This window comes from Delphinus delphis, chromosome 19 (assembly GCF_949987515.2).
Source record: "Delphinus delphis chromosome 19, mDelDel1.2, whole genome shotgun sequence".
NCBI classification, from domain to species: domain Eukaryota; kingdom Metazoa; phylum Chordata; class Mammalia; order Artiodactyla; family Delphinidae; genus Delphinus; species Delphinus delphis.
The window spans coordinates 44,898,898-44,911,230 of NC_082701.1; the positions used below are offsets into that span (position 1 = coordinate 44,898,898).

The window sequence follows — 12,333 nt, forward strand, 5'->3', positions numbered from 1 at the left end:
CAGATTTCTTCTCTCCTCCCCATGCACTGCATTTCCGTGAATATCCATAAAACTAATCTGTTGAAGAGTAGATTATACATTCTCCTAGAGTAATTTTAATTTCAGCTTTATTGGGGTAAAACTGACAAGTAAAATTGTAAGATATTTAAAGTGTACATTATGGCGATTTGATATATGAATACATTGGGAAATGATTCCCCCAACTGGTTAACTAACACGTCAGTCACCTCATATATTTATCTTTTTTTTTTTTGGTGAAAACATTTAAGTTCTGCTCTTTTAGCAATTTCAATTATAAAATACAATGTTAACTACAGTCACCATGTTTTACATTAGAGCCTCAGACCTTTTTTACCTTATAGCTGGATGTTTGCTCTTAGGGTCGATTTGATATTTTAGGCCTAACCCCCAATGCCTTGGGCCTGGTAATTTGTACATGAGAGTCAATCAATGCTTGGTGAATGAATGAGTGCGTGCATAAGGGAAGGAATGAATATAGCTAACCAAAGTTCACATTTCTGTTATTCCAAGGTTTATTGAAAAAGTTCTTTATCTTCTACTCTTCATAACAACAGTTAACTTCTATTTCAAATAGTTATCAAGATTCCGTACCACTTCCTTTGAAAAAAATTTGAAGTGGCATTTCAGTCAGTTTGCTCTGCAAAAACTTTGGTTTTCAAGTTTAAGTCTTCAAATTGGGAAGGAGCTTTTCAATCTCCTTCGATGTGGGGGTGGGAATGGGAAGGTGAGAAAAGAAATAAAAAGTATGGGAAACACTTCTTGAGCACACAAAACAGGATGAAGATCCAGTACCTTTACAGGTAAAGCCAGCCAAGTACATGTAACCGCTTTTGCCTCTTGAAGAAGAAAAGACAACAAACCTGACTTAAATGAATGAAAGTTCTGGCGATAAAATCAAGCAATCCTGAGTAATCTGCAAATATATATACCCATCTAATTTTTTCTAAGAGAGAAAACTATTAAAACTAGAGTCTTTTCCCCCACGTGTCCAACTTCATAAAAATATTCTTTACGTGGACTGCCATGCACTGACCTCTGTAAGACAAAATCAGCCAAAACAATAAGCCAGTCCAAGTCTAGAAGACTCCACTGCAGACTGAACAGGATAAATCTTGTAAGGCACTATATATAAGGAGACTGGTACACATTCCATCACTGAAGATGCTGGCTGCTGATAATGAGCTCACTGATGGCTGTCAGCTGAGATCTGATGTCATGCTGCCTGCTGATAATGAGCTCACTGATGGCTGTCAGCTGAGACCTGATGTCAGCGCTGCCCCTGATTATCACACAACGTTGGGCAAAGAATATAACATTTCCACCCTCAGTGCGTCATCTGCAAAATGTTGATAATAAATGAGTGTTCATATGAATTCGTCAGTTAATGTTTTCAAGTACTAGGGAAGTGAGCACCACTCCAGCTATTAGTGAGTCACAATAACTGACTTCATGCCATTTCAGACGCTTCGTCAGTGCTGAATGAAGTGCAACCAGATAAATCAACATAACGGTTGAATGAGGTCTTAAAATAGTGATCACCTTCACTGCGCCATGAAGGTGAAGTAAAGACAGTTTAAAAGCAGGCAGTACTATGGTGATATACTTGAGAGGCACAGCTTCATTCGAGAGAGAGTTTCCATTGATGAAACTTCAGCGATATTTATAGAATACCTACTATGCACAATAAGCCTTCTGGAATAGACAGAACTCAGATTTTATCATCAAGGTTTGTAGAACCTAGTTTTAGCCATGGCTAGCAAAGGCAGTTATCCTACTGGAAGCGATACGTAGTTAATTTAAGTCATTCTCTAACTTCAGCCTGATTCTGTGGGTAATTTGCAATAATTAAGCAACTCTGCCGGGGGTCAGATGAGATCAATACAATTTATAACACCTCATGAAATGTAGTGAGATGGTTCTACGTTTGAGATGATCTGGATGACTCTATAGTCTAGGATTTATAACATTTCTTTGGCTTAACATTATCAACAGCCAGGATATGTTAGGTCTTTGTATGTGGGGAATAAAGGTCCAGTGGCAGCACCAATACCAAGCAGTTGTCACAGGGAAAAGACCATAAAAAAAAATGTGAAAAACCCACAAAAACAATCATATTCCTTAGTGAAGGAGACTCAAGGTTTCAGGGTGCAACATTTATCTACTTTGAGAGATATGCTTTGAATGGAGATTATTACACATACAAATATACCATATATTTATACATACACTCATTCCAAGTCACTTATTTGCCTTCCCAGGCTATTTGGATGAGTGAGGCCAAATAGATAAAATAATAGGCATTATCTCAGATGCATTTAAGAGCCAAATTTACTCAAAAAGCTCTCACTTGAATCACCAAAGGCTGTATAAAGACAAATACCTACGTACATTGGAATCACTAAAGATTTCTGATTCTTCACGTTCACAGCAAAGTAATGCTGCGGATTCACTGTCTTCCAAATGAGAGCTCTGTAATACAAACAAGATCATTTCAGAGATCCAGATAACAGGGCCATAAGCATAAGGGAAAAGGCCAGCAGAAATCACAGTGTCAGTGTTAGCCCATAGGTGAGAAGGTGCAATTCTGATTAGTAACGGCTGTTTTGAAGAGAATAAACAACACGATGATTGGTTAGGAAAACTGAGGAATATTTGAGTAGCAGAAGCATTTTCCGTGGTTTCCAAATTGGGCAATGGGATGTCCTTTTTCTGTAAAGATGGTGCTACTAAACCTTCAGAGTATGTACTCTGGACTTTTTCCAGAATGGGGTAGGTTTGTGTTCACTTACCCTCATATTCAAAGGTATATATTTGATGACTGTTTGGAGACAGGCTTTAGAATGTAACACAGCACATGATTAAGGGATCTAACTACTAGCCTGGCCTCGTTAGCCCTCTGCTAACAAGTGTTTATAAGAAGAGCCAAAAAACATGCCCTACCCAAGTCCTACTGACAGATGCCAGAAAACAATTTAAAACATTTCTTCCACTCTCCAATCTCTTTTTCAAAATCTGTCTAGAAGACAGATAAGAAAAATGAGACAAAGGAGTGAAACAATGAGCTGGTAACACAAGAGTATTTTTCCCTTATGACTAACAGCAACACAAAAAAGAGAAGAGAAAAAGCTCCAACTCTGACCCATTAAGTTCCTTCAAATGTTTTGGGTAACAGCTGCTGGAAACTGAGTTACTCCTACCTAGAGATATATAAACTTATGTCATCAAAACTTCACACTACCATATGATCCACCAAATCCACTTCTGGGTATAAATCCAAAGGAATTGAAATCAGGATCTCGAAGAGACATCTGCACTCCCATGTGCACTGCAGCATTATTCACAATAACCAAGATATGGAAACAACCCAAATGTCTATTGACAGATGGGTAAAGAAAATGTGGTATATACCTACAATGGGATATTATTCAGCCTTAAAAAAGGAGGAAATCCTGCCATATGTGACAACATGGATGAGCCTGGAGGACATTATGATCAGCGAAATATGCCAGTCACAGAAGGACAAATATGCATGATTCCACTTATTTGAGGTATCTAAAATAATCCAACTCACAGTAGCACAGAGTAGAATGGTGGTTGCCAGGGGTTTGAGGGGAAGGAGGAAAAGGGGAGTTGTTCAAAGGGCATAAAGTTTCAGTTATGCAAATGATTACGTTTTAGAGATCTGCTGTACAACATGGGGCCTACTGTTAACAATACCGTGCATTAAAATTCTTTGTTAAGAGGGTAGATCTCATGTTAAATGTTCTTACCGCAAAACAAAAAACCAACAAAACCCCTAAGGGGCACAAGGAAACTTTTGGAGGTAATAGATTATGTTTATTACCTTGATTTTAATGATGGTTTCATGGGTGTACGCATTTGTCCAAACTCATCAAACTGTATGCATTAACTACGTCAAGATTTTTGTTTATCAATTACATCTCAATAAAGCTATTAAACAAAAAATGTCTCACTACCGGTGGCTGAAACTTAATCATATACAACTACTTTATTGCTCTCACGGTTGACTCATATTTTGTATTTTCAAAACTGAGACTGTGTTTCATTCAACTCCCAGAATACCTGCAGAGACTGAGTTTTAGAGTGCAAATAAACAAAGTAAAGTTCAGAGTTCCTACTTCTCCTAACTGCCTTCTCCTGGTTAATTTCCTTCTTACTTTTTCCCTACCCTGATCCTTTACCTACTTTTGGTTTCTGTCCTTACAACCCAGTCTTATATTCCATTTCTCCTCCCTCTTCCTCTTTCAGAAAATAAACAGAAACAACTAAATATTTAAAATCATTTTTAGGTCCTGCAAACGCAAAGTCTCTTTATTCCTTACTCCCTTGCATTTTGGAGGAGGAAAAAATAAGAATATTTACTCTGTCTTTTCAGAAAGAAAAAGTCAGTCTACAAAATATGTGAATACTTCTAATATTACAAAAGCTAAAGCCTTAATAAATAACAAACAAAATACCTGAAGGAATAAGGTAGAGATCAAAGCTGCTTTCAATTCTCCCAAATTCCCATATCACAACAAAATAACATAGATAATATTAAGCATATCAAAAATGGCTTGTCACTGTCAAGGTGTACACAAACTGAAAAACGTACACATTAATTAATCCAAATTATACTAGTTAAGATTTTTAAGTTTTCATTCTTGTATATACATCAACATGTTTACATGAGCTCTTTCAAAATGACCTTTCAAGAAAGAGGTTCGGGCTTCCCTGGTGGCGCAGTGGTTGAGAGTCCGCCTGCCGATGCAGGGGATGTGGGTTCGTGCCCCGGTCCGGGAGGATCCCGCGTGCCCGTGAGCCATGGCCGCTGGGCCTGCGCATCCGGAGCCTGTGCTCCGCAGCAGGAAAGGCCACAACAGTGAGAGGCCCGCGTACCGCAAAAAAAAAAAAAAAAAAAAAAAAAAGAGGTTCTTTTATATAAAATGGAATATTACTCAGCCATAAAAAAGAATGAAATTCTGCCATTTGCAACAACATGGATAGACCTGGAGTGTATTATGCTTAGTAAAACAAGTCAGACAGAGAAAGACAAATATGGTATGTAATCACTTATATGTGGAGTCTAAAAAATAAAACAAATGTATATAACAAAACAGAAACAGACTCACAGATATAGAAAACAAACTAGTAGATACCAGTGGAGGAAGGGAAGGAGGAGGAGAAAGATAGGGGTATGGGATTAAGAGATACAAACTACTATGTATAAAGTAGATAAGCAACAAGGATATACTGTGCAACATAGGGAAATTATAGCCATTATTTTGTAATAACTTTAAAGGGAGTATAATCTATAAAATACTGAATCACTACGCTGTACATCTGAAGCTAATATAATATTGTATCAACTATATTTCAATTAAAAAAAGAGGTCCTATAATGACACTTGCATTCCTAAAGTTATTTTAAGACTTCACTGCATACTTTTTTTTTTTTTTTTTTTTGCGGTATGCGGGCCTCTCACTGCTGTGGCCTCTCCCGTTGCGGCACAGACTCAGCGGCCATGGCTCACGGGCCCAGCCACTCCGCGGCACGTGGGATCTTCCCAGACTGGGGCACGAACCCGTGTCCCCTGCATCAGCAGGCGGACTCTCAACCACTGCGCCACCAGGGAAGCCCTACTGCATACTTATTAATTGAAATTCAATTCATTAAGATACAAGGTATCAATTTAAGTGTGCTGGTAGCATTAAAAATAATTGGTTCCTGGAACAAGTATTTACTTGCAACCAACGTATTTAATTCTAAATTAAATCCTAAGAATCCTAAAGGAAGACAAAGAATATTTCGATTTCTTTCCTCTGCTTTCTGAGGTACTTGGTAATTCCAATTCCTGAGTTGTTTCTGGGTTCTGCAGATTGAACTGTCTTGCTTATGACTATTCATAGAAGGAACTTTCACATATTGAGTTATGGGGAAGTCATTCTAGCTTGTACATGATTGAACTTGAATTTTATGCTAATTTTATAAGCCTTTTGTGGCCTATCAAACATACATTGTACATACGCTTTAATCACTTAAAAAAAAGGTGCTTTTACCAGAAGTAAGGAATGTCCGTGTTAAAAATAAAGATTAAGGGCTTCCCTGGTGGCGCAGTGGTTGAGAGTCTGCCTGCCGATGCAGTGGATACGGGTTCGTGCCCCGGTCCAGGAGGATCCCACGTGCCGTGGAGCGGCTGGGCCCGTGAGCCATGGCCGCTGAGCCTGCGTGTCCGGAGCCTGTGCTCTGCAACAGGAGAGGCCACAACAGTGAGAGGCCCGCGTACAGAAAAAAAAATAATAATAAAAAAAAATAATAAAGATTAAATGCCTCCCTTCCTGCGACGCCAATGCTGGTACTCCTTCGATGATAACAGTTCCTTCCCAGGTGCCAAGGTCATATTGATTTGCTGTGTATATGCTGATCTGGTTTTTTTTTTTAAAACCTTGAAGAAATATATCTCTGACCTGTCTGATGTTCTTTGTTCTGACAAGATATAAAACTGTGTTGAAAACCATGCTCCTCCAGAGCAGCTCCCCAGGGTTATTTGAGAGGCTGTCTCTTGGGCTATAGTCCTCAGTTTGGTTCAAATAAAACTCTTTTTTATTCCTATTATAGACTGTTTATTGATTATTTTCGTTGACATTATAAAGGGTTTATTCTAAGAATGAATGCTTAGGAACTCTATTAATATAATTTAGCATGTAATTAAGAAAAAAAATAAATGATTATCTAATAGATATCTAATATGGCTCTGTGGAAATATGCCCCTTTGGTCAAGTATCATTTGGAGAAAAACAGGGGCTAAGATTGGTTAGGAAAACACATCCGTATATAACAAGAAGTTTCAATCCAGAACAGCTTCTGAGCAACAATTATTGTAATAAAATGTTGCAATCTTTATATGGAACTTATGACGTAAAGCATCATGTACTACGGAGGATGTTTTGAAGAGTTTTAAAATCTAACTTGCGCAGTTACCTAACAATTTGCAAGCAGAAGTCTTAAAAAATAATCCCAAAAAAGTCAAAACCTATTCCTACTGTTGTCTCTTTTATTCTATTTTTGTTACAGCTTATGTGATTTTAAGAAGTAGAAAAATTAACTATTATTACATTTCTATCTTTCCTTTTTTCCTGCATCTTTTCTCCCCCCAACTCTTTTAGGGGTTCTAATTAAGTGAAGAATCACAGTTGTTCCTTCTTTTCTCTTTCTTTTGACTGCCTTGGGTCTTCATTGCTGTGTGCGGGCTTTCTCTAGTTGTGGAGAGCAGGGGCTACTCTTCGTTGTGGTGTGCGGGCTTCTCATTGCGGTGCCTTCTCTTGTTGCGGAGCACAGGCTCTAGGCACACAGGTTTCAGTAGCTGCAGCACGTGGGCTCAGTAGTTGTGGCTCATGGGCTCTAGAGTGCAGGCTCAGTAGTTGCGGCGCGGCTTAGTTGCTCTGCAGCATGTGGGATCTTCCCGGACCAGGGCTCAAACCCATGTCCCCTGCATTGGCAGGCGGATTCTTAACCACTGCGCCACCAGGGAAGTCCCTGCAGTTGTTCTTAAAGAACTAGAGACTTTGAAAATATACTTTGGACATCAAACAATAAAATACATGTGTACCCTAAAGCCTGATGACCACTTTCCAACTAAAAGCTTTTAACCTTTAAAGGTCAAGACGAGAAGTAGATCTTATTTATCCTGACACTTATGTGTAACTGGATTGAACAAAGCAATTTCATAGCCTAAGGATGACCCAGCTGAGAAAACTCTCCGCAGTCCCTAACCCCAAGTTACACATTTAAAACCATTCTTTCTTTTCTTTCTTTTTAAAAAATTACATTCCCATGACTTATCTATTTTAGAAGTTTGCACCTTTTGACTCCCTCACCCATCCTGCCCACTCCCTGCCTCTGGCAACTACCAACCTGTTGTCTGTATCTGTGAACTTAGCAAAAAACATTATTTCAATAAGTACGTGGTAAACAAGATTCAGAAGGTGTCAGAGAGTATTTATTTTCCTCCCATCATTGTCCCCCACACCTCCTAGTTCTCTACAACCCCATTCCCAGAAGTAGTCACTATGCTAGTTTCTTGGGATATCTTTTCAGAGATACAGTGTACACATACAAGCATTACATGTGTATATATCCTTTCTCTAAAATATACAATGGAAACACACTGCACCTATTTTTCTGTCGCTGCCTTTTTAACTAATCTTTGTTTAAAATTTTTTAAATTGTGGTAAAATAACATAAAATTTACCATCTTAAACATTTTCAAGTGTAGAGTTCATTAGTGTTAAGCATATTCACATTGTTGTTCAACCAACCGCTGGAACTTTTTCATCTTGCAAAACTAAAACTCTACACTCATTAAAAAAAAAATCTTCATTTCCTTAGAAGAAGTAAAACTGTCACTGTTTGCAGATGACATGATACTATACATAAAGAATCCTAAAGATGCCACCAGAAAACTACTAGAGCTAATCAATGAATTTGGTAAAGTTGCAGGATACAAAACTAATGCACAGAAATCTCTTGCATTCCTATACACTAATGATGAAAAATCTGAAAGAGAAATTAAGGAAACACTCCCATTTACCATTACAACAAAAAGAATAAAATATCTAGGAATAAACCTACCTAGGAAGACAAAAGACCTGTATGCAGAAAACTATAAGACACTGATGAAAGAAATTAAAGATGATACCAACAGATGGAGAGATACACCATGTCCTTGGATTTTAAGAATCAATATTGTGAAAATGACTATACTACTCAAAGCAATCTACAGATTCAATGCAATCCCTATCAAATTACCAATGGCACTTTTTACAGAACTAGAACAAAAAATCTTAAAATTTGTATGGAGACACAAAAGACCCCAAATAGCCAAAGCAGTCTTGAGGGAAAAAAACGGAGCTGGAGGAATCAGACTCCCTGACCTCAGACTATACTACAAAGCTACAGTAATCAAGACAATATGACACTGGCACAAAAACAGAAACATAGATCAATGGAACAGGATAGAAAGCCCAGAGATAAACCCACACACCTACGGTCAACTAATCTATGACAAAGGAGGCAAGGATATACAATGGAGAAAAGACAGTCTCTTCAATAAGTGGTGTTGGGAAAACTGGACAGCTTTAAAAGAATGAAATTAGAACACTCTCTAACACCATACACAAAAATAAACTCAAAATGGATTAGAGACCTAAATGTAAGACCAGACACTATAAAACTCTTAGAGGAAAACATAGGAAGAACACTCTTTGACAAAAATCACAGCAAGATCTTTTTTGATGCACCTCCTACAGTAATGGAAATGAAAATAAACAAATGGGACCTAATGAAACTTATAACTTTTGCAAAGCAAAGGAAACTACAAACAAGATGAAAAGACAACCCTCAGAATGGGAAAAAATATTTGCAAACGAATCAACGGACAAAGGATTAATCTCCAAAATATATAAACAGCTCATGCAGCTCAATATTAAAAACACAAACAACCCAATTAAAAAATGGGCTGAAGACCTAAATAGACATTTCTCCAAAGAGGACATACAGATGGCCGAGAAGCACATGGAAAGCTGCTCAACATCACTAATTATTAGAGAAATGCAAATCAAAACTACAATGAGGTATCACCTCACACCAGTTAGAATGGGCATCATCAGAAAATCTACAAACAACAAATGCTGGAGAGGGTGTGGAGAAAAGGGAACCCTCTTGCACTGCTGGTGGGAAGGTAAATTGATACAGCCACTATGGAGAACAGTATGGAGGTTCCTTAAAAAACTAAAAATAGAATTACCATATGACTCAGCAATCCCACTACTGGGCATATACCCTGAGAAAGCCATAATTCAAAAAGAGTCATGCACCCCAATGTTCATTGCAGCACTATTTACAACAGCCACGTCATGGAAGCAACCTAAATGCCCATCGACAGACGAATGGATAAAGAAGATGTGGTACATATATACAACGGAATATTACTCAGCCATAAAAAGGAACGAAACTGGGTCATTTGTAGAGACATGGATGAATCTAGAGACTGTCATAAAGAGTGAAGTAAGTCAGAAAGAGAAAAACAAATATTGAATATTAACGCATATATGTGGAACCTAGAAAAATGATACAGACGAACCGGTTTGCAGGGCAGAAATTGAGACACAGATGTAGAGAACAAATGTATGGACACCAAGGGGGAAAGTGGCGGTGGTGGTGGTGGTGGTGGGATGAGTTGGGAGACTGGGATTGACATGTATACACTGATGTGTATAAAATGGATGACTAATAAGAACCTGCTGTATAAAAAATAAAATTAAGTTAAAAAATAAATAAAATTAAATTAAAAAAATTAACAACAACAAAATTCTTCATTTCTCCCTTATTAGCCCCTGGTAACCATTATTCTACTTCCTGTTTCTATGAGTTTGATAACTCTAGATGTCTCATATAAGTAGAATCATATAGTATTTGTCTTTTTGTGACTGGCTTATTTCACTTAGCATAATGTCCTCAGTGGTCATACACGTTGTAGCATGTATCAGAATTTCCTTCCCATTTATTTATTTATTTATTTTTGGCTGTGTTGGGTCTTTGTTGCTGCGTGTGGGCTTTCTCTAGTTGCGGCAAGCGGGGGCTACTCTTTGTTGCGGTGCACAGACTTCTCATTGTGGTGGCTTCTCTTGTTGCAGAGCACAGGCTCTAGGCGCACGGGCTTCCGTAGCTGTGGCACATGGGCTCAGTAGTTGTGGCATGTGGGCTCTAGGGCACACGGGCTTCAGCAGTCGTGGCTCGTGGGCTTTAGAGTGTAGGCTCAGTAGTTGTGGCACACGGGCTTAGTCGCTCCACGGCATGTGGGATCTTCCTGCGCCAGGGATCGAACCCATGTTCCCTGCACTGGCAGGCGGATTCTTAACCACTGAGCCATCAGGGAAGTCCTTCCTTCCCTTTTAAGGCTGAATAATATTCCACTGTATGTATATACTACATTTTGTTTATCCACTCATCCATCAATGGACATTTACTTCATGATTTTTGATCACTGCATGATATCCCATTGTATACATATTCCACAATACAGTTCATCAGTCTCCTATTGGTAGATTCAGGTTACTTGTATTTGTTTTCTCATTTGCTATATTGAATAATCACAAACTTGATGGTTTAATCAACATAAATTTATTATCTTACAGTTCTGGAGGTCAGGAATACTAAAATCAAAGTGGTGGCAGACCCATGTTCCTTCTGGAGGCTCTAGTGGAGTGTTATGGGCTGAACTGTGGTCCCCCCCAACCCCAAATTTATAAGTTTAAGTCCTAATCCCTAGTATCTCATAGTGTGACTGCATCTGGAGATGAGGTAATTAAATTAAAATGAGGTTATTAGGGTGGGACTTCATCCAGTACGACTGGTATCCTTATAAGAGAAGATCAGGACACAGATACACACAAAAGAAAGATCATGTGAAGACACAGGGAGAAGACAGACACCTACAAGCTAAGGAGAGAGGTCTCAGAAAAATATCAACCCTGCCAACACCTTGATCTCTGACTTGTAGCCTCCAGAACTGTGAGAAAATAAATTTCTGTTGTTTAGGCCACCAGTCTACAGTACTTGTTATGGCAGCCCTAGCAAACTAATACAGAGAGAGTCCATTTCTTTGCCTCTTCCAGCATCTAGAGGCCACCTGAATTTCTTGGCTTGTGGCCCCCTTCCTTCATCTTTAAAGTTAGCAAAAGTGGGTTGAGTCGTTCTCATATCAGTCCGACCTCTTCTCTGTCTCCATCTTTGACTTTTAAAGATCCTTATAATGACACTGTCCCCTACTCAGATAATCCAGGATAATCTGCCTATTTTAAAGTCATCTGATTAACAACCTGAATTCCATCCAACCTTAATTTCCCCTTTACCATGTAACATAATATATTCACAGGTTCACAGATGAGGACTCTATTGGGGGAGCCATTATTCTTCTGCCTACCACAGAATCTTCTTTTCTGCAAGTTTTACTGGGGAAAACAATTGTGCTTTAGAACCCAGTATTCACACCAGTACAGTGGGAAGCACAAAATTAAGGGACCAAGCAATGCTAGAGCTATATATTTTACACTTAAAGAGGATCCTAAAAACCTAGTAGCAACAGCAGGATGTTTGAAATAGCTTTTTCCAAATGATGAATTGGATTTGATCCAACCACAGTATTTTACACAGGCCTCTTTATAATCAATGGTACAGATCTGCAAGATAATTGGTTAGTATTAAGGATATAATCTATGGCCAGTAATAATTAGACTGGGTCAACTTGACAGA

The 12,333-nt window shown here is 38.5% G+C and overlaps 1 protein-coding gene across 1 annotated transcript in view; it reads right to left on the reverse strand.

The window, feature by feature from the left end:
• Positions 1-12,333, reverse strand: part of SSH2 (slingshot protein phosphatase 2) — a 245,163-nt gene that overhangs the window by 179,277 nt on the left and 53,553 nt on the right. Inside the window, exon 3 of the mRNA XM_059997044.1 lies at positions 2,410-2,490. Coding sequence (XP_059853027.1) covers positions 2,410-2,490 — 81 coding nt within the window. The remainder of the gene's footprint in view (positions 1-2,409; positions 2,491-12,333) is intronic.